Source organism: Colias eurytheme, chromosome 29 (assembly GCF_061535395.1).
Source record: "Colias eurytheme isolate Ceu_HAF_F1 chromosome 29, ilColEury1 Martin Lab GWU primary, whole genome shotgun sequence".
NCBI classification, from domain to species: Eukaryota; Metazoa; Arthropoda; class Insecta; order Lepidoptera; family Pieridae; genus Colias; species Colias eurytheme.
The window spans coordinates 2,934,085-2,960,183 of record NC_143008.1 but is presented as its reverse complement, the minus strand read 5'-3'; the positions used below and the strand labels follow the sequence as shown (position 1 = coordinate 2,960,183).

The window sequence follows — 26,099 nt, the reverse complement described above, 5'->3', positions numbered from 1 at the left end:
CGAAAGAATGCTCTTGCTCTAGCTCTATGTTCGTTTGATGTGAATGCACCGTAACAAAAATGGCCGATATTACCGACTCCGAGTATTATCGTTAAATATAATATCGAAACGAAGTGATATTACTTTAGATGCAATAAGTTTTCCGCCAACAATCTCTAAATGCATTATATTTTTAAACTCAAATTTCCAACATCCTCGCACCATATTTACAAAACCGTTCATAACGCACTACTACAATAAACAATAACATAAAAAGCTTAAAAAATTCCGAATATATTTTCATCCAAGATCAAATCAATAATTCAAAAAACAACCACTAACTATATATATATTTTTCCAGTACACAACACAAAATTGACTAATCTACATGACATACTGCATATACACATAAAAAATGTACGATTTTTTCGTATGTTTATTACTCGATCCCCCCGTACATAGCGCGAGTGTCCCACGCGTGGGTCTAGGTTCATTCCCGTCGGCGGTAGGCACTAAACTACTCCCCTTTTAATCTCTTACTGAACTCCTCTTGTTGTAACTCCCTCCACTCTTTTTTCGCCTTCATGCGTTTCAATTGGCCGTCCCTAAAAAAGAGAGATATTTTTGTCACGCAATATATAAATTTTGTTTGGTCTGTATCTATTAAGTAGTAAATCCAATTAAAAAAATATATTTTGTATTAAAATCACTATCCGATAAATGGTTTAGAGCAAATGATTAAGTAAAAATACATGACGTGTGGAAATTTAATAAGTTTTTGTATGTTTCAACTTTCAAGTATTTAGATAAGAAACAATCTAAGGAACGTTCTAACTTTGATAAGAACTATACATTTTTTGCAAACCACCTTTTCTATTCGCGATATCTGTCCACTTTTGATGTGTGTGTGTTTTTTTTTGTTTTCTGAGTCTATTTGCGTTGCTGTGTGAATGTATGTGTGTGTCTTTATGTGGGTGTTAGCTGTAGTTAGTGTGCGTGTTAGCGGTAGTGTCAATGTTAGTGTTCGTGTTCTTGTGTGTGTGTTTGTGTTACAACTCACCACATCAGATCAACTAGCCCACCGCGCCTCGCTATAGCCGCTTTAACTCTATTAGCGAAATCAACCGCACTCTCTTGTGAGCCGCGAGTCATGGCCGGCAAGTACCAAACGTCGCACACTATCGCCCAAGAGCTCATCATGTTTAATAAGTAATGGAGCATCCCGTATCGGGAGCTGTTCCAGAACGCGTCGCCGAATCGTGCGTCATATCTGAAAGGGTAGGATTTTATTAAAAATAGAGAAATTGGCACAGTAAGGCGGCATTATTATTCTAAAACGGCCCTCAGCAAGCAAAATGTGACAACAAACGAGGAGCAATTTATATATGTCGCAGTCATCTGGTTGAATATGCTATTTGATTGAATGACTAGCGCGTTCATTGAATACATTTAATAGTAATAGTATATAACGTACTATACATAGGCTGAACATTGACAGACATAACAAAATAATTTTTGTTGTTACTTCATATATGTAACACACCTCATGTCACAATATGTCGTGAGGGTTTCATAAAATCCAAAAACTAATTTTTCGAAGTCGTTCCTTTACTTTTTTCCGAATGATCGTTTGCGGTCTTTGGGCGTAACATTAATCCCTCAGACCCGGAATCACAGACACAATAGAAAATCTATTGTGTCGCGGCCCGATCGGGCCGCTCGGTGGTCAATGGGTTAAATAGTCAATTTATCGTCTATATTATCATCACGCTAAGAAAAACAGGAGTGGAGCCACGCGGGAAAACCGCGGGGTAAAACTAGTAATATATAAATACTAACTTGATAGCCACAGGGTATATAGTGCCGCCGACTTCAAAGCTGCCCTTCTTGAATTGCACCACCGACGTGTTGTTTATGCAGGTGCCTTCGGGAAATATTAGGATCGGCGGATTGTCCACTACGGATATGTGCTCCTTTAGTCTGAAAAAAAAAACAATTTTATGCATGTAAATAAAAATTGGTTATAAATAGAAAAAACACACAAACAAACAATAAAATCTAGACATATTTTGTTTTGCATCAAATATCTGAAGAATTATAGCTTATTTTACGGTTTTTAATAAAAAAGTTATAACATTATCTTGTTTTGAATTTTTGAATATACATAAATGTATTTTTCTTATCATAAAAATTTAGAACCATAACTTCATTTCTAAACTATCAATTCTTTTAAAATACATATCTTCTTATATATAAAAATGAATCGCAAAATGTGTTGGTAAGCGCATAACTCGAGAACGGCTGAACCGATTTCGATAATTCTTTTTTTATTATATTCCTTGAAGTACGAGGATGGTTTTTATGTAGAGAAAACGTAAATATGTACCACGGGCGAAGCCGGGGCGGACCGCTAGTTATGAATAATTTTGTCTAAAACAAAGATTAAAAAAAGCAGGCATTTTTTTAATGATTCTCTACTGCACCGTTGCATGATTTTTATTCAATTTCTTGTGCGCCATTATTTTTTATTCAATAATTGCACACAACAGAATCAACTAAAACACCTGAACACAGTCGGAAACCTAACTAATTCTGATAATCGACTGAAAAAGGCACAAAAATCCATACTTTTCTTCAAAATCAATACACATAAAAGAAAATCTCACCGTCTAGCGACAGCGTGTCTGTCTTTAACCTCCGATCTCTCGAACCAAATGTGGGGCGAAGCCCTAGCCAGGGCCCTTTGCAAGAGCCCTAGGAAGCCATTGTGTCTTTGACCAATCTGTGGATTTTTGGTTATTTTATTTAGTAAAAAAAAGGATACAATCGAAAATCATACTATGCAGTAATAAGTGTTTATAATCACATAAGAATTTCAGAAACTAATTTAAAAGATTGACAGAAACAAAATCAATACGTACACTAATGGGATTCGAACCCATACGTTGCACTATAAATAAAAATAAAACTAATCAGTAACTATTTATGATAAAACAAATAAAAGTTACGTATTTGTAAATACGTACTTGAATTTATTCTCAAATTCATTATTACAATAAAAAAGCTATCTTACATAACCCAAAACTTGTTTCTTTCGAACACGTTTACAACAAATATTAAATTTACAAATAAAATTATTCCCACATAAAAACTCATTACAAATCTTAATTCAACATGCTCCCAGACGTACACAGTATACCCCGTACATCATGCTATGAAAAATGAAAAGTAAAGTCTACATCTTTAAAATTATAAACAGTGGCGTAGCTACCGCGATCATCACCCCTATATGACTCTTTTATGAATTAGTACCAAAAAGATTTTGCTCTGGATTCTCAAAAAATATCCCCATAAATTATATGCAGGATAAACCCAACACGAATTTAATTCGCAAAAATACTTGCCCTCATCTTAATAAAATTCGATTTATTAACCCCAAAACAGTCTCCTATTAAAAAGCAATAAGTCCCCTCTCCCCCTTCAATTTCTATTCACGATAACACATTCTTTCTATGTATTTTGAATGATATAATAAGAATATCATTGGCATTTAGCTCTTTTTGACGTGACAACGTCTTATAATTCGATAGAGCCGGCTGCACGCACGAAAAAAACATGACTCATGCGGCGTTACCTCGCTCTGAGGCGTTCCATGTAAGGCTTGAAGTGCGAGCGAGAGCGCGGAACGAGCGACTAAGAAGCACAATCGGACGTTGTCACGTTCAACTATCGTCAGTAAACCGACTTTACAGACAACCAATTTTTTTTTTATGATGAGATGGTACTCATTATTGGGATTCAACTATTGAAATCCAAACAACCCAGTACGCTACGCCACCGACTATAAACACACACACTCACCAACGAATAACAGCTGTCACACATGAGCACCAACACATCAATCGGGCTCGTGTGATTGGCCACGCAAATCCCGCTCTTCGGTTTATACCTGTCCCCGTTGTGATAAGTTATCACTGCGCTAATACAACGCGACAGAAAGTTGAAGCACATCAGCGACATTGAATTGTTCACACGCTGTTTGAACGCGCCGTCCGGTAGTGTGCCGACTATGGCCGTGCTGACGATCAGCCACCACACCTAGGGGTGATGTATGTGGTGATATATGAACATCAACCCGGTAAACTAATGTATTGACACAGCTTGATATGTGTATTGTGTAGCTTGGTATTCATAGCAAACATTTGTTTAGCAAAGTTGGGCCAACATCGTAGTGAAAAGTTTTTGGAAGAGCAGACATGAAAACAATCTTAGTCAACTGTTGCTCAACATACATTTACCATAAATACCGGGCTTATTAATAACTAAAAATAATATCAGCTGTGACAAAACAACGAGGAGTAAATGATCGTACAGTGACAATTTGATATGACCAGACACGTCACAAAATTTATTATAATAATTTATGTCAAGCCGTGTGATAATGTCACGGAATAATACGCCACATAACAAGTTTATGTCATAAAATGAGCGGCGTCACATTTTATGTCATCTGACACCTGTCACACGAATGTCATGATGGCACAATATGACACGCCACATATGGTACGATTAAAGCGTGTTAAACCATATCATTATGACACGGACACGATACGACGTGTCATATCTGTAATACGTCACGTCACAGAACCATTATAACACACGTCACACATCATACAATAGAGACATACACAACCCAAAAACGTCACATAATAACAAAACAAACAGCGTAGCCCACATCAACCCTCGCGCATAGACAACCCTCTTTAAAGTGGAGAGCGCATAGACAACCCTCCTCATCTAGAGTCTAACCAAAGAGAAACACATGTCCATGCTCAGCACGCTGACGTCGATCGGGCTTGTGTGGTTGGCGACGCAAAAGCCATTAGACGATGGCTTGTATTGCGTATCATGGTAGTAGGCGACGCAAGATACGCTTCGTATTAACATACGGTTCGCCAGCTTGTAGGCGATGCCCCCGAGTGTGCGACGTATTTTGCCGTCCGGAAGTAGGCCAATTAGCGTCATGCTGACTAGTGTAGTGATGACCTGACGTGTTAGGGTTGCGCAAGAGTTGATTTTTGTTAGTCACGAAATATACGGAAAAATAAAGTAGGTGGTATGAAAAAGTAGGTAGGAAAGTAGAAATTACGTAGTTTACTTGGTGGATAGAGGAATACATAAGATACGTAAGTAATATAAGAAGAAGGTAGGTAAGAAGGTACGAAATACGTGGTTTTCTTGCAAGACCTCAGTAATAGGAATACATAAGGTAAGTATGAAATGCAAAATTATCTGGCAAGTGGGTAGGGAGAGAAATGTCACAGGTCATGAACGTAAAATAAGTTGAAATGAGGGTAGGTAGAGAAATTGGTAAGTAAGAAAGGCAAAATTACTAGGAATGGGCAAATTAAGAGGATAGGACAAGAACATATAATTAAGGTAAGGAACACAAAATTATAAAGACGTCGAGAAATAACTAAGGTCAGTAGGAAACGCAAAATTACCCATATTATTTGTAATTTAATAAAATTGTTACCATTTGATAAAATTAAGAAAACAAGAAGATATGCGACTATTAAAAATGCTAAATAACATAAAAGTAATTTTGCGCTTCAACGAGCATACTTAAAATAATTTAAATTAAAATAACATGTAGAATACATTAATATTTTAATTAGATAGTTTATTTTTTTAGAACAATAATTAACATTTATACATATTATGTATTTAAAAGGTCAATTAATAGTCTGGTTGATAAAAATTACACTATTGTGTCTACCAAAAAAATTATCAAAATATAATCATCATTTAAGACATGACATACTAGCTTACCACCCCTGGCTTCCATTTCACGACAAAAAAATTTAATCTTTTCAAATAAAAATTCATCAAATTCGTTTCAGCACTTTCATCATAAAACAGACACATTTTCATATTTCTAATACATATTACTTTCATTAACTTCAAAAATCCATTCCTATACTAAAATAAATAGCACACGTAGTAACCACTACTACTACTAAGTAGTACGACTGCTAAATTGTAGTGATAGTATATACTACTACTTAGGGCAGATATTTCAATCCTTGGTCATTATGTATAAAACTACCATTTTAAAAACGTTTTCTAATTGTCCGTATTTGACAGTTTACGTGACATTTTAATATTATCGTGTAATACTTTATTGGACGGATAAGTTTTAACCAAGCATTGAAAAATCGGCCCTTAGTAGTATAAGTCTTAAAAATGTTACTACTACTAAGTAGTACGACTTTTACTTAGTAGTGGTATAATATAACAATGATTAGTAGTATATTAGCCTACTATCTTACTACTACATACTACTAACTACTATACTACTCACCCCAATAACGAATATGAGTATCCTCAGTGGTAGTAAGAAGAAGTATCGTACAATGAAACCCATGACCCATATTATTGTGAGGCGCCATGTTAGAAATTCGTATTGCCTGTAACAAAAAATATATTATCACTACATAGTATAAAACAAAGTCGCTTTCTCTGTCCCTATTTCCCTATGTCCTTTTGTATGCTTAAATCTTTAAAACTACGCAAAGGATTAGAGTGATTCAAGAGGAAGGTTTTAGTATATATGTAATTTATTAGGTTTTAGACAAAGCGGGCGAAGCCGCGGGCGGTAAGCTAGTACCTAATAATTCAAAAAATATTTCTAAAGTACATATATAATTTACTAGCTGTGCCCCGCGGTTTTACGTTATGATATGGCCTCGGCCCTCCTCGATAAATGGGCTATCTAACACCGAAATAATTTTTCAAATCGGACCAGTAGTTCCCGAGATAAGCGCGGGGCACAGTTAGTTTATAATATTAGGAGAAAGTAGGAGAGGATCTAATTTTAGACTTTTTGTTATATATGCGAACCTTCCCTAGCATTAAACTTATGAAAGAAAATTGAATATTTATCGAACACTTTTTAAATTTAACTATAACGAAAGAACAAAAAAATGTGTGCGTGTACTAGTGTACACACGTAAGAAGTGAAACTTCTTTAAGACCTTATATTTCAAAAAATACTTTACTATATTATGCAACTTTACAGAAATACATCGAATCACGCGTGGTAGGGATAAGAAAAAGATGGCGCGTAACGGAAAAATGTCACGCGTAATTTTTTTCCAACCCCGATAAAGAAGTTTCACTTCAAAAAATTCCAATATTGATCAAGTACGTACATATTTTTTTTTAATATACATACATAAACGAAGTTTTTTTTGTTGTAATAAATAAAACGTAAAACAATTGTTTTGTGACAAAAGAAAAACAATTTAATCGTTTTCACTTAATTTATATTTAAATTCAAGTTTTTATATAAGTGTATAAATGAATATTTAAACATGTATTTGAATAAAATTTTAATTAAAAGTTTTTGTAGAAAATGTTTTTAATGATCTTGATAACAATAATAATATATACATAGTTGTAATTATTATCAAAGCAATTTACACATAATATATTAAAATTAATTTTGTGTATGATCAAAAAATATGTCCATCCTATCCATTCCTACACACACATCCATCCTCACAAACTTTCGCATTTATGATATTAGTAGGAAGGATCCAGGGGTGTAGGTGTGTATGTTTGTTACTCTTTCACGCAAATACTACTGACAAATTTAGCACACATATAGATGGTAACTTGGATAAGCACATAGGATAGGTTTTATCCCGGAAATCCCACGGGAACGGGAACTATACGGGTTTTTCTTTGACTACGCGGGCGAAGCAGAAAAAAACTAGTAATAAATAAATCGCGTTTAAAATCCGTTATTGGTACTTTAGGTCCATTAGGACCACACTCACTGCAAAGTGTGAGAAACGCCGGGATAATAAATAAATATAATTCGCTTATGTTATGGAAACCAGATGGCTAATAAACATACATAATATTATATAATTTTAAATGAATACTTATCTAGATAATTAACACCCAGTCACGGAGCAAACATCTATGTTCATCACACAAATATTTGCCCCGGGTGGGAATCAAACCCACGACCTCTGGCTTGGAAGGCAGGGCCACTACCAACCAAGCCAACGTGTCATGCATAATAAATAAACCGCGTTTAAAATCCGTTAAAATCTTTAATTTCCACATTATTTTCGTACAAAACCCTCACCTATTAGTCCTGGTGAGCAAGTTCCAACTCCTCAACTCTTCGGCCTCGAAGACGGAAGTGACCTGGTCTTCAATGATCGACTCCATGCCAGCCTTGACCAGATCGAGACAGTGGAACACGTGCATTTCGAGGTTGTTCTGGAATATTTGGAGATGATTCATTAAAGTTAATAATATCTACTCCTATATATACATACTTAATATTATAATGCTCAAGAGCTTGTTTGTTTCTTTGAAGGCGCTAAACTCAGGTACTACTTGTCTGATTTGAAAAACTCTTTCGGTGTTAGATAGCCCATTCATCGAGGAAGGCTATCCATACTAATATTATAAATGCGAAAGTAACTCTGTCTGTTTGTCTGTTACTCAATCACGCCTAAACTACTGAACCAATTTGAATGAAATTTGGTATGGAGATATTTTGATACCCGAGAAAGGACATAGGCTACTTTTTACCCCGGGAAAATGACGCAATCTCGGAAATCCCACAGGAACGGGAACTATGCGGGTTTTTCTTTGCCTGCGCGGGCGAAGCCGCGGGCGGCCACCTAGTAGTATATATACTAATATTATATACTATTTATATTTATAATAATGATGATGATCCTTAAAACCCACCTCTGGCTTAATCTGCTCAATCAGCAGACCATTGGGCAGCCTGTCTTGACTCTTACTCCTCTTGTAGTTGAGTTCCGGCGACGGCCCGAGTATCTCCTGCCGTTCTATCACCGTCATTTTTGTGCCTGTAATAGTTTATTTTTATTAATAACAAGTTGTCCCAGCAAACATTGTTCTGCCTTATTTTAATAAAAAAATCTTATCACTTAGGGGTATGAAAAATAGGTGTTGGCCGATCCTCAGATCTACCCAATATGCACAAATAATTTCAAAAGAGTATGGTAAGTAACATAAAAATCTTTCACTTAGGGGTATGAAAAATGGATATTGACCGTTTCTCAGATCTTCCCAATATGCACAAATAATTTCATGGGAATCAGTCCAGCCCTATCAAAGGAGTATGGTTATTAACATTCACAGAATTTTACAAAATTCCAGTTCTGTTCCTTTCCAGTATAGACTGTAAGGCATATACAAGTATTTTCTTTCGTTCCAAAAAAAAAACAAGATAACTAAATTCATCTATGGCAAAAATACACATACATATTCTCAAATAACTTTACAAATAACAAAAGTGGGTTATTTTAACTGTACACACCTGATAAACATACTTAAGCGTAATTTAAATGCAATCTACATGTTTTAGATAAGCACACATACATACATACATGTAACATGTACGTGTGTGTTTAAATTGAAATTACTTTTAGATGTTTTTAACTGAGTGACGTCATAGGCCAGTAGAAATCGACACTAAAAAACCCTAAATTCGCAAAGCACGATGTAGATTTGAATTTTTGGTATGTTGTTTGGATCAGTTAGGGTGATGTAAATCCCAATTTGCAACTTCGAAAAAGTTGTGCTCGCTGCGCACCACGTGATAAACTGCGAAAATTTTGGACTTTTTTCACTTTTTGCTCTAAAAGTCATAAACTATGCGTTTCCGACAAGTATGATTCAGTACATAAATTAAGGTTATTAAATTTGCAACAATTTAAGCCTAACCGCAGCTCTCTAAACCTTATAACGACTAAACTGTGGCCATTCGAAGATGGTTCATTTTTCCGGAAATATTGAAATTTTTAGTTTTGCTCCCGTTTGAACCAAAATATTGGCAAAACCGCTCGTTCTATGAGAAAGTCGTATAATAAAGTTGTAGTGCATTTAATTTTCTTTCATTAGAGCATAGAACAAAGTCTGTGAGACAAATAGTTCACTCACAATATCTGAAAAACAAAAAGAAGGTAGAAATAGATTTTTAAAGAATTGAAACTGAGGGCATATAAAATCATAAAAAGGATAATACTTTTTCATTTGCAGGATAGGTAATTAACAAAATTACAAAGATAATTAAATTTGCAACAATTTAAGCCTAACCGCAGCTCTCTAAACCTTATAACAACTAAGCTGTGGCCTTTCAAAGATAGTCAGTTTTTCCCGAAATTTTCAAATTTTTAGTTTTGCTCCCGTTTGAACCAAAATATTGGCAAAACCGCTCGTTCTATGAGAAGGTCATAAAATAAAGTTGTAGAAAATTTAATTTTGTTAATTACCTATCCTGCAAATGAAAAAGTATTATCCTTTTTATGATTTTATATGCCCTCAGTTTCAATTCTTTAAAAATCTATTTCTACCTTCTTTTTGTTTTTCAGATATTGTGAGTGAACTATTTGTCTCACAGACTTTGTTCTATGCTCTAATGAAAGAAAATTAAATGCACTACAACTTTATTATACGACTTTCTCATAGAACGAGCGGTTTTTGCCAATATTTTGGTTCAAACGGGAGCAAAACTAAAAATTTGAAATTTTCGGGAAAAACTGACTATCTTTGAAAGGCCACAGCTTAGTTGTTATAAGGTTTAGAGAGCTGCGGTTTGGTTTAAATTGTTGCAAATTTAATTAGCTTTGTAATTTTGTTAATTACCTATACTGCAAATGAAAAAGTATTATCCTTTTTATGATTTTATATGCCCTCAGTTTCAATTCTTTAAAAATCTATTTCTACCTTCTTTTTGTTTTTCAGATATTGTGAGTGAACTATTTGTCTCACAGACTTTGTTCTATGCTCTAATGAAAGAAAATTAAATGCACTACAACTTTATTATACGACCTTCTCATAGAACGAGCGGTTTTTGCCAATATTTTGCTTCAAACGGGAGCAAAACTAAAAATTTCAATATTTCGGGAAAAATGAACCATCTTCGAATGGCCACAGTTTAGTCGCTATACGATTTAGAGAGCTTTAATTAGACTTAAATTGTTGCAAATTTAATAACCTTAATTTATGTACTGAATGATACTTGTCGGAAACGCATAGTTTATGACTTTTAGAGCAAAAAGTGAAAAAAGTCCAAAATTTTCGCAGTTTATTATTTGCGTATAATCTTTTTTCCTACTTTCCCAAATTTTGTAATTTTGTTAATTACCTATCCTGCAAATGAAAAAGTATTATTCTTTTTATGATTTTATATGCTCTCAGTTTCAATTCTTTAAAAATCTATTTCTACCTTCTTTTTGTTTTTCAGATATTGTGTGTGAAATATTTGTCTCACAGACTTTGTTCTATGCTCTAATGAAAGAAAATTAAATGCACTACAACTTTATTATACGAACTTCTCATAGAACGAGCGGTTTTTGCCAATATTTTGCTTCAAACGGGAGCAAAACTAAAAATTTCAATATTTCGGGAAAAATGAACCATCTTCGAATGGCCACAGTTTAGTCGTTATAAGGTTTAGAGAGCTGCGGTTAGGCTTAAATTGTTGCAAATTTAATAACCTTAATTTATGTACAGAATCATACTTGTCGGAAACGCATAGTTTATGACTTTTAGAGCAAAAAGTGAAAAAAGTCCAAAATTTTCGCAGTTTATCACGTGGTGCGCAGCGAGCACAACTTTTTCGAAGTTGCAAATTGGGATTTACATCACCCTAACTGATCCAAACAACATACCAAAAATTCAAATCTACATCGTGCTTTGCGAATTTAATGTTAATTTCCACTGGCCTATCAGAATTGCTGACTAGATGGATGTAATCTTGTATGAGGACATCTCAAAACCATATATCCAGCGGGTTTTCAGCGGGTGAATGAATCCCCGTCACTTAACTTTCTCTATTAATTTTTAGTGCGATCCGAACGGCTATTATAATGTAATCCTACTAATATTATAAATTCGAAAGTTTGTGAGGATGGGATGTATGTGTATGTATGTTTAAATAACTCTTTCACGCAAATACTACTGAACCCATTACAAGGAAATTTAGCACACATATAGAGGGTAACCTGAATTAACACATAGAATAGGTTTTATTCGGAAATCGGGTTTCTCTTTGAAAGCGCGGAAAGCTAGATAGACGATCGCCGAACGTCGCGGGCACAGCTATACCATTCAACACGGTAGTATAAGCATTAAGCATGTTATATAACAACCATTACTATACATACTTAACTATATACACGGTCGGTGGTTATTTCAAAATTGTCCGCCGTCTCTTACGAAAGACGTTAAGAGGTTTGCACTACACGCAATCATGATAGAATTACGTACAACCACAGACATGTATGTGCGTACAACCGAGTTTTAGATGTCCAATGTTCACAATCTTGAAAAACGTATAGAAAATTATGTATATTGAAAACCATTTGATATTTAGTTTTATGGCATTCAAATTCTTTTGAAATGATTTTTTTTTGAAGAATAGAAAAAAATTGAACCCGCGTCTCCCGCCTTACCGGGGCAACGCCTAATCTCTCGGCCACCCGGGATCACAGAGGACGGCTTCGTCTGTTTTTTTTTGTTTATTAGGTGCCTCAAAAGTCAAAACTTTCGTCTGAGTAAACCGTTTTTGACTATTCATTTTTTATTAAAAAGCTGGTGCCTCCCATTTGAATTTGATTTAGTTTTGACAATTTGAAAATGGTTTAATTTTTTTGTTAAAAATAAGCATATATTTTGCATATTTGCTATATACAGGAGGTTTTCGTATTATATGAGGATTTTTAAGCTATTGCATAGCTTCTATCGCGGGCCTTGAGCGCGGAGACCGAATCGAGAAATTCCGTAACGAAAAAACCTCACGCTCCCCACTCCGACGGGCTCAGAGGTGTGGCTTGAAGGCGTGCTATGCAATAGCTTTACCGCAGCAGTCCCCGAGTGCCACACGTCTTTTTTTTATTATTCTTTCATCTACCCTCCTAAACTCACCATTCACACCGTTCTCCTTGACGAGCGCGGACGGTGGCCGGTCCGGTTCCGGCGGGCCATCATCCTCGTCCGAACTGTCGTGCCTCTGCAGACGTTTCGCCACTTCAATGTGCTGCCTTCCATACTGGGGAGAGAAATATAATATATCAGTACATAATATATAATTCTGCATTATTTTATACAAGCTGTGCTCCGCGGTTTTACCCGTAGTGCTCCACTGCTGTTGGTCACAGCGAGGTGATATTATACATATAGCCTATAGTCTTCCTCGATAAATGAGATATCTAACACCGCAATAATTTTTCAAATCGGACCAGTAGTTCCTGTGATAAGCGCGTTCAAACAAACAAACTCTTCAGCTTTATAATATTAGTATAGATTTTTAATCGATGTGCTGCCTGCTATACTGAATACAGAGAAATACGACATAACAAAAAAAAAACAATGAATGAAAATTACTGTAAAAATAACCATACTTCATATACTGCTTCGTATTATAGTAATTTATAATGTCAAAAAAACACCATTCTTACCTTAAAGAATGTTGCAAAAAAATAAAAATTATACCCAATACATATTAGAACTATGTAATCGTCCCGGTTCCGCCCGGAATCCGGATAGTCGTCATAGTCTATCCTAAAAGGTGATGGTCACCTTGGTCCAAAAAAAACCCAGAGTCGATTTAGACAAATTGGGTATCAATGGCTTTATTATATTACACAATTTACCCCACCGAAAAATTAATGCCCATATCCATGGGGTATGAGAGTTATAGGCTAAATAACAAGTTACTCATGATTTTTCCATATATACTTTGTTAGCCTATAACTCTCATACCCCATGGATATGGGCATTAATTTTTCGGTGGGGTAAATTGTGCAATATAATAAAGCCATTGATACCCAATTTGTCTAAATCGACTCTGGGTTTTTGGTCCATACATTTTTGGACCATCTCCTTTCCAAATTTTTCTAATTTTATGCCAAGCGGAGACGAATAAAAAGACAATTACGTAAAACAGCATCTACCTCACGTCCTACGGAATCATTTCCGTATACCCCGCAAGAGAAACCATGACCTCACTTTTGGCAAGTCGGTCAAATCCTCAACGCACGCGCAAGTAAACAGACCTATCTATGCACTCGATTGTATCAACAACAGAGTGACCCCACAATATCACAGCTGCAGCGCCAAGTAAATTTCCGTCATTTTCTCTTAGATATTATCAATTTAATTACTTACATATAGATATGTTATTTATTACATACATAGTCCAGTACTTTTGGAACCTATTTTATAAAATTAATTCTGACCATTTAAATTGGGTCAAAAATCAAAATCGAGTCTAAAGATTTCGGTTACATACAAATATACAGGTGAAGCTAATGAAATCGTGTTAAAAAAGAGCGTGTGAGCATACGTGTCAGAAGTGAAACTCCTTTAGCAAGATTCAAAGATACCAAAATCACCTTACTCCATGGACCATGACTTGACGGTATTGCCATGACGCGACCTTGAAATTTTACACTCAACGCGCCTAAAGAAGGTTTAAAAATATAATTTGGAAAATCCAAAAGTGCACGCCTCATAATTTTTTTTAATAAATATTTATTAATTATTATTTTTGTTTATTTAATAACAATTAAACCACATCGAATCAGACCCTGAAAAATGAAAGGGTTCTATTCCTGAGCATACTCAAGCGTAAGAGAAAAAAAAAAGACTCGATTAGTAAAGTATTTCGGTCGCTATCGTGTTAACAAGAAAAAGGATCCGCACATACAGACACACGGACGTCCAAGACAGAACTTTTTTAAACTGTTTTTTAACTAGTTTAAATAACAAAAATGACATCAAAAATATCATGAACGTTAAAAATAGTGTTTTTTCTTAATATGTGTGTGTATGTATTATCTTACAAGTGCAATGTATGATACATAAAGACATTTTAAGTTTGAAAAATCAGATGTTTTGCGCGAAGTGACAGTAGTACCCACCTCAACGCTTCGCTTATGAGGCGTGCAATATTTATTTTATTACTTTAGACATAATGATATATTAGGTACATATTATTTATATATCAGCTGGATTATCGGCTTAATACTGTTACAGTGAAGAGATTAACGTCTAGTTCGATTGTACTTTTGAGTCATCGGTGGCAAGGTCACGAGGATTTTGAAAATACAATTGTATTGTAAATATTGCTTCATATCGGTCAATAAATTATATATAAGACATGTAAAGAATACACTTTTATTACCTAAAATATAGACACAAATTAATTATAATAAAGTAAGAAAACAAAACAACAAAAATTTGTGAGAAAGCAAATAGGTAGGTACTTAACGAAAATTGTTAGGACGAAATATTTTCACTGCAACATTTTAAAAGTCGTAAATTTTATATGGCGCCAAAGAGAGGCTAAATTATTTTTATTTTTTATTTCATTCCGTTATACCAATGAATGCACTTCTTGATATAATGGATTAATCTTACAACACCTTCAAACTAAAATCCACAACAAAAATTCTAAAATAAATATCTACATATAGTTATGCATAGGTACTTACAAAATACACATTTAATATTATAGTATGTACATTGTACGTAGATAAAAAAGGCAACAAAAATATGTAAACAACTCACATCCGATGTTTATCTAAAGTTTTCTTGTAAGTAAATTAATTGTAAATCTTTATCTCTGCATAAAATATGTAAAATAAGTATAAAAAGAGCATTTAAAACATATTCTTACATCAGATAGCTTCATATTATTATTATTTTTTTATTAAGCTATTGCATAGCTTTTATCTCCGACTTTGAGCGCGGCGACCGAATGTAAAAATTCCGTAACGAAAAAACCTAACACCCCCCACTCCAACCGGCACAGCGATGCGAATTGCGATGCTCTGCAATAGCTTTACCGCGGCAGTCCTCGAGTGCCACACGTATTTTTTTAGCATGGAATTCATAATAACACTCAATTCGCAGATCCATTTGTTAGTAAAATTATGCACGTGGTTGTAACATGATAAAAACTCATCTTTGATTATTAGACTACAGGCCCATGTTGAAAAAATTATGGGTCATTTGACCCACCACCTGACCTATCTAGAATGATATAAGAGCATAAAATAATAAGATTCAGCACTATGACGTCACTCGTAAGCTGTCCACCTGAGTGCAGATGAGAATTCGAAAGTTCAGGTAGAGATTTTCTCCCCTTGTCTCCATGATTTTTGTACGGCGTTGCGGAATAATGGCTTAAAAGCAGTATAGAAATAGTATGACACAGATGCCGTACAAAAATGGTGGTCCACAAAGTCGGAATTTATTTTTATTTTTCGACAGTTGCCGGGGTAAATTTGGTCATTTGATTTTGTACGGCATCTGTGTCATACTATTTCTATACTACTTTTAATCAATTATTCCGCAACGCCGTACAAAAATCATGGAGACAAGGGGAGAAAATCTCTACCTGAACCTTCGAATTCTCATCTGCACTCAGGTGGACAGCTTACAAGTGACGTCATAGTGCTGAATCTTATTATTTTATGCTCTTATATCATTCTAGATAGGTCAGGTGGTGGGTCAAATGACCCATAATTTTTTCAACACGGGCCTGTAGTCTATATGTATGAAAATAAAGCGTTAACAATATAAATATATATGAAACGTCAAAGTTCAAAAATCACACACATAAATCATGCAATAGGGCTGTCCACAATAAACGTAATTGTTAAATATTTAATTATAAGTATATTTCGCAAAACAGAAATGTGTTTAAGTTTTGAAGATTACATTTTTGAAGTGAAACTTCGTTAGGCCCGTTGAGAGTAAAATAACAAGGTCGCGTCATGGCAGTATCGTCACGTAATGGCGGTACGGCGACGATTTTGGTATCTTTGTTTCACTATAATTTTTTACGTCTTGAATAAGAATCTCTCGATAACCGACAAAAAAATAGCAACATTTTTCTTATTTAGTTTTATATTATTGTGTACAAAAACCAATCTTACATTATATACATAAGAGTTTATTTTTGCTTAGATTCACATACATCTATGTTTTTATTTTATAAAAAAATACGGGTCGTTCATTGACATGGCCTTGCTAACCTTATATCGTATTCAAATCGGTCAACTACACCTAACTAATATAAAGAGAATTACCTTAAAAAGTAAACATTACATGTATTAAGGCCCTGTAGTATTTTCTAATTTACATTTAATTTTCCTTTACTATATTTAAACCTTAACACCGTCTATTTATAATATTACTAGCTTACCGCCCGCGGCTTCGCCAGCTTTGTCTATAACCTAATAAATTATATACTAAAACCTTCCTCTTGAATCACTCTATCTATTAAAACAAACCGCATCAAAATCCGTTGCGTAGTTTTAAAGATTTAAGCATACAAAGGGACACAGGGAAATAGGGACAGAGAAAGCGACTTTGTTTATACTATGTAGTGATAGTGATAAATAGCTGTGCCCCACGGTTTTACCCGCATTACTCCGCTCCGCGCCTTAGCGTGATGATATATAACCTATAAGCCTTCCTTCGTAAATGGATTAGAATTTAGATAATCCATTGAAGAATTTTTGAAATCGGTCCAGTATTTCTTGATATTAGAATGTATACCCGGGATAAGAAAAAAATATAGCCATGTAATAGGTAAAAACGAAGCGTTCTAATAGTAAAATAATTTTTAATATCGAGCGAGCCGTTCTTGAGTAAAATCGTAAGAAACAAACAAAATAATAAAATTTTCCCTCTTTACAGTGCGAGTTAAAATTAGATCACTCCCTAACTAAAGTGGATATAGCAGTTTCAGAAGGGATAAAAATAAATTCGAACCGATCTTACCGCGCGGCTTCGCCCGCTTTGTCTAAAACCTAATAAAATATATACTAAAACCTTCCTCTTGAATCGTTCTATTTAAAAAAACCGCATCAAAATCCGTTGCGTAGTTTTAAAGATTAAAGCATACATAGGGAGGGACATAGAAAGCGACTTTGTTTTGTACTATGTAGTGATACTGTGTGTATGTTTTAAATATATAAAATAATTACAAACACCAACATTAATACAATTCTTGCATTTTCTTAGTAATTTCCTCCCAAAAAATAAAAAAAGGTCATTTTCAGTAAACGTATTTCTCAAAATAAAGACACAAAGAACATCATTTTTATTAGTAATTAATATTAAAATGTACAATATGTATGTGCATTTCTTATAACAACAACGTTCAAAGTATAAAACAAAATGAACTTTAAACTTGTGGTAGCCCTATCCGCCCGCACCGCGACCGCGCCGTGTCAAAGGTCGTAGGGCTGTGCCGTGGAATTATAATTAATATAATTATTATTAATACACTTAATTAAGATAAGCTTGCGGTTCGCATGGCTATTAATGTGAGCGGAATTTAAACGTAATTAAATAAATACGGCGCACATTCTCTGAGGAAAGCTTAGTTAAGGTTTAGTTACATCTAGATTTCAACCCACACGTTTCAAAGAAAAACCCGCATATTTCCCGTTCCTGGGGATTTTTCGGGATGAAAAGTAGCCTATGTCTCATTCTGATTCTTCAGCTACGTTACATACCAAAATTCATTGTAATCGGTTCATTAGTATTTGCGTTTAAGAGTAACAAACATTCATACATCCATCCTCACAAACTTTCGCATCCTACTTACTTTGAATATTATAAATGCGAAAGTTTGTGAGGATGGATGTATTGCACAGAGCATAGCTATTCTCTGCAATGCTAAACTAGCTAGTTTTTAATAGTACTAGCTTTCCGCCCGCGGCTTCGCCCACGTTTTCAGAAGAAAAACCCTAGTTCCCGTTCCCGTGCGATTTCCGGGATAATACCTATCTCATGTGTTAATCCAAGTTACCCTCTATATGTGTGCTAAATTTCATTGCAATCTGTACAGTAGTATTTGCGTGAAGAGTAACAAACACACACATACACATCCTCACAAACTTTCGCATTTATAATATTAGAAAGAAAGAAGAAAGAAAATCATTTTTATTAGGTACACCACATAGAACATAAATATAACAAAATTTAAAAAAGAAATAACACGTAAAAAAAAAAAATAAAGACTAATGAACAAAAATAATTAAACTAAAACACGAAAAGAAATTAGTGTGGCGACCTAAATGGTGAGGCCCTCAGCATATGTCATGTCGACATGGTCGGCATAACGCTGGTTTTCAGTGCCCCCCACAACACAAAACAGGGCAGAAGCCCAAAGTGTCCCCTAACCGTGACTGTTGCTAAAAGTATACAGAAAAAATAATAAGTATTAAATAGAAACAAAATCATCTACAGAATATTCATATATATACTATAATGGAACATATAAAAATAAAAACATTATAATAATAATAAATAAAAGTAAAGAGATATATATATACTTGAAAATACTTATAAAATAACATTAAATAAATGTATATTAGCCCGATATACAACGCAACTAGTATTAGTAGGAGTTAGGACATCCATACTAATATTATAAATGTGAAAGTAACTCTGTCTGTCTGTCTGTCTGTTACTCAATCACGCCTAAACTACTGAATCAATTTTCATGAAATTTGGTATAGAGATATTTTGATACCCGAGAAAGGACATAGGATAGGTTTTATCCCGGAAATCCCACGGGAACGGGAATTTTGCTGGTTTTTCTTTGACTGCGCGGGCGGTGCCGCGGGTGGAAAGCTAGTAGTAAATGTTATGTGAACCATATTTTTCTAATGTCTCGATATTCTTATAAAAGTACGATACGAATGTATTGTTTACAAATGTAAAATGCAATATTTATTAGTTTTCTAGTTTCCTATGTTTATGTTCACTTCCTTATGTTTACATAACATCTCAATATAAGTGTATCTTAAGGAACTTCAGGGAAATCTTTTCATTCGTAACGTATGCAATTTTTCACGAAAGGAAAAGTGTTTGTGACAACACGTATGATATTCCTATCCATTTGACAACAAAAGCTGTGAAATATGTTTGAAAGATTCTTACATGACACCAGTGTTATTCAATCTTTTAAAATATTTCTATCCATACTAATATTATAAATGCGAAAGTAACTCTGTCTGTCTGTCTGTTACTCAATCACGCCTAAACTACTGAACCAATTTGCATGAAATTTGGTAGGGAGATATTTTGATACCCGAGAAAGGACATAGGCTACCTTTTATTGCGAAATATGTACCACGGGCGAAGCCGGGGCGGACCTCTAGTAGTAGAATATTTACAAAATGTAATTACAACAATCGCAAGCGCATAGAAACAATTACGCTACAATGACCCGATTGGATATCTTATCTGTTATCGGCCATGCAGAGGTTAGTGTGACGTCATCGATTCAGCTGATAACGCCCGGTACAAGGGTTAGTTTGTGCGAAATTAAGAACATAATCATTAAATTATCCAGAAAGTTTTTAAAACAAAAACTGCATTATATTTCTTGTTTATGTGACTAAGATTGAAGACTAGCCGTTTTTGCGGTTTTTACCCGGTTCCGAATAGGATGAAAAATTTTACAACGTTATTTTGAATTGCCAAAGAAAAATATCTTTGTGCTAAAACTATTTTTAAACCAGAATTTAAAAATAACGATTCCAAATTTGTTGACATGATGATACGTACACGATACACATATAACTTCTTTATTTTTTCAAGTGAAACATATTTAGGCGCGTTGAGAGTAAACTTTCAAGGTCGCGTCTGGCACTACCGTACCGTACCGTACCGCACAGGCAGTACCGTCACGTCATTGAGTAAGACGACGATTTTGGTATCTTTGAATCTTGACAAAGAAGTTTCACTTCTGACACGTGTGCTCGACACACACGCTCTTTATTTATTTAAGCATTTCTTTCTCCCAACTCAAACTTGTTTCTATCTACTTAAGGTCTTAAATTTTAAAATCATTATTCTATAATTCTCCAGCTATCGAGAAAGGCAAGGGCAGTAGCAGCTTCGACCAATAAGAGCGGGGGCATCAACGAAAAAAAAATTTTTATGTGGTTTTATGAAACCACGGTAAAAGTGAAACTTTCCGAACACTGCTTTATACCTACTCGGCAGCCGACCGTCACGCGACATGCGCTACACAGACCAAAAAGTTTGAGACGATGTAATAAAAGTTTCACTTTGAAAATTTTGCAAAAATGTGAAAAAATAATCCTTTTCACAGCTAACCATGTTGCGCAGGTCATTATTCTATTCTTTTCCATTTAATAATTTCAATACAGCGCCGAGTATGAAAAAAATATTATTCGTTTGAACATTATCAGTGATATTATTTCATAGATATCTATATTATATCGATGATAGATCGGTGACCTTGTTTAGTAATAAATCAAAAACATAATCACAAATTTTTAACAATCGTCACAAATAAGGTACATTAAAAAAAAAGGAAATTACACAAAAGTGCGTATGAATGTCATTCCCTGTCTGTGGTCATTCCCATTTTTTTTTTAATTTTCCACCCATCGCCGAGTACGATGAGTTTTAAATTTATAGTGACGTGAATTATTTCGGTAGATAGGTACTTGATTTTTTTTTATTATAAAAACAATTTTATATTTATTTCTTACAATTTAATTAAAACACCGATACACCAATGCAAAGATTTACTAGTCTATACAAAAAAAACCTGTTCCTAACCTAATACAATATAGATTATAAGGATTATCGTCTTCAATTATACCATATCATTATTGGATTATAATAATAAACCGTGTTTATTGTTTTTTGGTTTTATTACGATACAAACAAGGCGCGTGACGTTGAGGATTTGTTGAAAAAAAACCTTTGTTACAGAACTGATAATTTCGTACTGTGAGTCATATCATCCGTTGTGTAAACAAGACTTGTATGTCTTTGTTACTACTTACTTCATTGTAGGAAACAAATGTGAGGTAAACCCTATAGTAAGTAGTATTTTAATGGTGCCAACTAAGGGGTGCCAAATTCACAACAACAAAGTCCCTACTATAATAAATGCGAAAGTTTGTGGGGATGGATGTTACTCTTTCACGCAAATACCTACTACTGAATTATGATTACAATTTACAATGAAATTTAACACACATATAGAGGGTATTTTGGATTAACACACAGGATTGGTTTTATCCCGGGAACTATGCGGGTTTTTCTTTTAGAACGCGGGCGAAGCTGCGGGCGGAGAGCTAGTATAAAATAAAATCGCTACGCACTGTCTATCTGTCTGTCTGCTGCGGCACGTTACGTGTATTATTGCGTTTTTTAATAGTTTATTTATTAATTTCGCTGGCGGAAAGGTAATAAACTAATAACGTAGCTGTAGGTACAATCACAATTTTTGTAACCGAATACCTAGTACCCCCGAAACGAATGGTCCGATTTTCATCAAACTTATTTAGGTCATAATTTATGTTTATACCCCTATACGATAAGGTTGGCAGGAAATTTTCCATTTTCCATTCCAAGCAGTAATATTAATAAAAAAGAGCGCGCCAAGCACCCGTCTCAGAAGTGAAACTTTGTCAAGCTTCAAAGATACCAAAATCGTCGCCTCACTCCATGAGGTGACGGTTTCGCCATAACGCGACCTTGAAATTTTACTCTCAAAATTTACAAGCAACAATAAATACCTATTTGACTTAGTACAAAGTACACAATATGCTAAATACGAAAAAGATAAAACTTCCAGCGAAACGTATTGATATCAATAATTACATACAGTTACGCAATTATCAAATAATATACCATGTTAATTAAATAACGAGTATAAATTATTCTAAATTATATTGTACTTGTAAATTTTAAATTGAAAGTGTGCATGCTTATCATACTGAACGGTTGTACTAATTTATATTTTATACTAATATTATAAAGGTGAAGAGTTTGTTTGTTTGTTTGAACGCTCTAATCTCAGAAACTACTGGTCCGATTTGAAAAATTCTTTCGGTGTTAGATAGCCCATTTATCGAGAAAGGTTATAGGCTATATCTATACTAATATTATAAGGCTGAAAAGTTTGTTTGTTTGTTTGAACGCGCTAATCTCAGGAACTACTGGTCGGATTTGAAAAATGCTTTCGGTGTTAGATAGCCCATTTATCGAGAAAGGTTATAGGCTATATACACAGATCGCAGAAAGTGCTACATATCATTACGGTAAGACCAACAGGAGCGCAGCCACGCGGGTGAAACCGCGCGGCGCAGCTTGTTTAGTATATTATTTCTAGTATTTTCTCCATATTCCTTACAAGCTGGTTTTACCCGCATTGATCCGCTGCTATTGGTCTAGAATTCCCTTTAGGCCTTTTTCAATAAATGGAATATCTAACAGTGAAATAATTTTTCAAATCAACTCAATCTTACACATTTTTAAACTCTAGAAAGGTGAAAAGAACTTAATGATGTTGAAATAAAAAAATATATATAAAAATAAACCCTAAAGCACTAAAAATCGATAAAATGCGAAGTCCCATGTCCCCTAGTGGGTTAAGGGGCAGATGCATTATACATCTGTTTCACTGATTGATTTTCTTTAAGGAAAAGTAGGTAGGGATAAGGCTGATCGCCTTATGTTTCCTGCCAGACCGAGAATTTTTTTTTCTTCATCTCACCCGGGAATCGAACCGCGAACCCTTCGGTTTTCCGCTCACGCGTCAACCACAATCGATTCATTAAGTTTATTTAATACTAGGTTTTCGCCCGCGGCTTCGCCCGCGCAGTCAAAGAAAAACCCGCATAGTTCCCGTTCCCGTGGGATTTCCGGGATTGCGTCATTTTCCGGGATAAATAGTAGCCTATGTCCTTTCTCGGGTATCAAAATATCTCCATACCAAATTTCATAAAAATTTGTTCAGTAGTTTAGGCGTGATTGAGTAACAGACAGACAGAGTTACTTTCGCATTTATAATATTAGTATGGATGTATTAAAATATGAAAATAAATACATTGTGACCTAATACAAAACACTATTAAAATTAACCATTGTCATTAGCCATTATTTTTATGTGCATATTAAAAATGAATGATTTATTAGTAAAATCTGAAATAACATCATGTCAGTGCTAAATCTCTATTTAACAATATATGCGATATTAGCTTCACCTGTATGTTAAATCTTATATATAAAATTCTCGTGTCACAATGTTAGTCTGCATACTCCTCCGAAACGGGTGGACCGATTCTCATGAAATTTTCTGTGCATATCGGGTAAGTCTGAGAATCGGCCAACATCTATTTTTCATATGTACCACGGCCGAAGCCGGGGCGGACCGCTAGTGTTTGCATATAAACGACTCCTAAGAGTCGATTTTGACCCATTCCATATGGACTGATTTAATTCAAACTTTGTACACTTATTTTATCTCATTATAGCGTTTTTTTTTTAACAATTTTAATAATTTTTAAATGCATTTGCCAATAATATATAATTTAATAAATTAATGTTTGAGTTCTGGCATTATTTTGAATAGGTATAATTTTTAGGGTTCCGTACCGAATGGGTAAAACGGGACCCTATTACTGAGACTTCGTTGTCTGTCTGTCTCCATGCTGTATCTCATAAACCATGATAGCTAGAAAGCTGAAAATTTCACAAATCATGTATGTATTTCCGTTGCCGCTTTAACAACAAATACTAAAAATTAAAAAAAAAAACATATTAATCCGTCAGTCCTCGGATCACAGACACAATAGAAAATCTATTGTGTCTCGGCCCGATCGGGCCGCTCGGTGGTCAATGGGTTAAGGACCGACTCACACTTTTTTCGAGGTATCTAAAAGCATATAATCAAATTTCAGATGAATGCCAAATATATTCAGTTATTTTAGAGAAAGTGTAACAGTCTTCATAAATGTAAAACCTTTCTAATTTACACAAGTAATTTTATAAAGAAGAAATTACATTAATAATATGTATATCTATCCTCTACCTTAGGTGGCCTGGAAGAAATCGCTTTTAAGCGATAAGGTCACCTTTTGCGCAAAAACAGCTGATTGTAACTTGATAAAATTTGACAAAGGGATAGATTGCAATTTTGATTAAGTTTTTCATAGTGTTAATATGCACTTATATACAAAACTAATATTTTAAATGAGCATTAATTTTAACATTAGTGCCGAGAATTCTTTTCAAATATGACTGGTTTTTGTCATATAAGAACAAGATATGATAATATGTTAATTCATGACATTGCAATCACATTATTGGTCTATTATTTAAAATTGCCATTTCATAAAGGACTGTAATCCATATCATCTTACAACCTCAGTGTCTCTATAACCTTTCAATAAAATAGGTATGTTCCAAAATTTAGTCTTTACTTAATATCCTCTTTTGGTATTTAGTATGCGGTGAATTTTTCATCTGCAGTTTTTAATAGATTATCTGTAAAATCAATTTAAAAACTGAACATTTTTTGGTAATCATTTTTGGTAAGAAATTTTGCGTATCATGACAGTCAGCACATTCTTATTTACGTTTGTAGATGTTATTTATATTAAAATACGTCGTTTCTAAAATAAATGATAAAAATGCGACGTACACGCAATCGTACATTGCAAGAACGTAATCATAACCATTTGAAAACACGTAAAATAGGTGCGGAGCCGGGTCACAATGTAACACAGCAATGTAAACACCAACATTACGAAACAAAGGTAGGCATGTGCGTTTTAAATCTAACGGGTACGTATGTATCATCGATTAATTTTAATTCTTAAAACGAATAATCAATGACACAGGCCATAAATGTGCGGGCGTAAATTTAAGGCTCACCTCGAAAAGTTTAAGCAGAATGTTCACATACAGCCGTCGAACACCCAAAGATTTTCCAATAGATGCCAGAAAAATAACACACAATATTAGAAGTAAGAACGGCGTGTACAATATAGACACGGCTACCGACACGAACGGCATCATTACGGCCATATTGCAAACTGAAAGATGGAATTAGAAAATTCAAATGTCAAATGGTTCCTGTCAGATGATCATGAATGAAAAGCGATCGATTTCTGTGACGTCAGTAGTCATTCTGATTAGTTTTTGTTACCATAGAAAAATATCACAGCTGATTCTTAAAAAAATGTTTTTGAAATCAAATA

General features: G+C 34.4%; 1 protein-coding gene across 2 annotated transcripts; it reads right to left on the bottom strand.

Moving 5' to 3' along the window:
* Window positions 1-2: 2 nt before the first annotated feature.
* Gpat4 (Glycerol-3-phosphate acyltransferase 4) lies at window positions 3-25,946 on the bottom strand. Of its 2 annotated transcripts, none has more exons than XM_090118299.1 (10): window positions 25,774-25,946; window positions 12,967-13,090; window positions 8,758-8,882; window positions 8,141-8,277; window positions 6,344-6,449; window positions 4,789-5,025; window positions 2,646-2,761; window positions 1,819-1,959; window positions 1,040-1,249; window positions 3-584 (listed from the first exon to the last, which is right to left on the bottom strand). In XM_090118299.1, exons 1-10 carry the CDS (start codon window positions 25,924-25,926, stop codon window positions 497-499), a joined length of 1,437 nt encoding a protein of 478 aa, XP_089974425.1. In that variant the 5' UTR covers window positions 25,927-25,946; the 3' UTR covers window positions 3-496. The 2 variants fall into 2 exon arrangements, with proteins under 2 accessions (XP_089974425.1, XP_089974424.1); XM_090118298.1 differs by lacking the exon at window positions 4,789-5,025 and adding an exon at window positions 3,841-4,077.
* Between the last annotated feature and the right edge of the window lie 153 nt (window positions 25,947-26,099).

Coding starts and splice junctions, on each gene's coding strand:
- Gpat4 (XM_090118299.1), bottom strand. CDS start 25,926: ATGGCCGTAATGATGCCGTTCGTGTCGGTAGCCGTGTCTATATTGTAC. Junction 13,091..25,773: donor TTCTGCTTAAACTTTTCGAG/GTGAGCCTTAAA, acceptor TTCTCTCCCCAG/TATGGAAGGCAGCACATTGA. Junction 5,026..6,343: donor TACTCATATTCGTTATTGGG/GTGAGTAGTATA, acceptor CTAACACGTCAG/GTCATCACTACACTAGTCAG.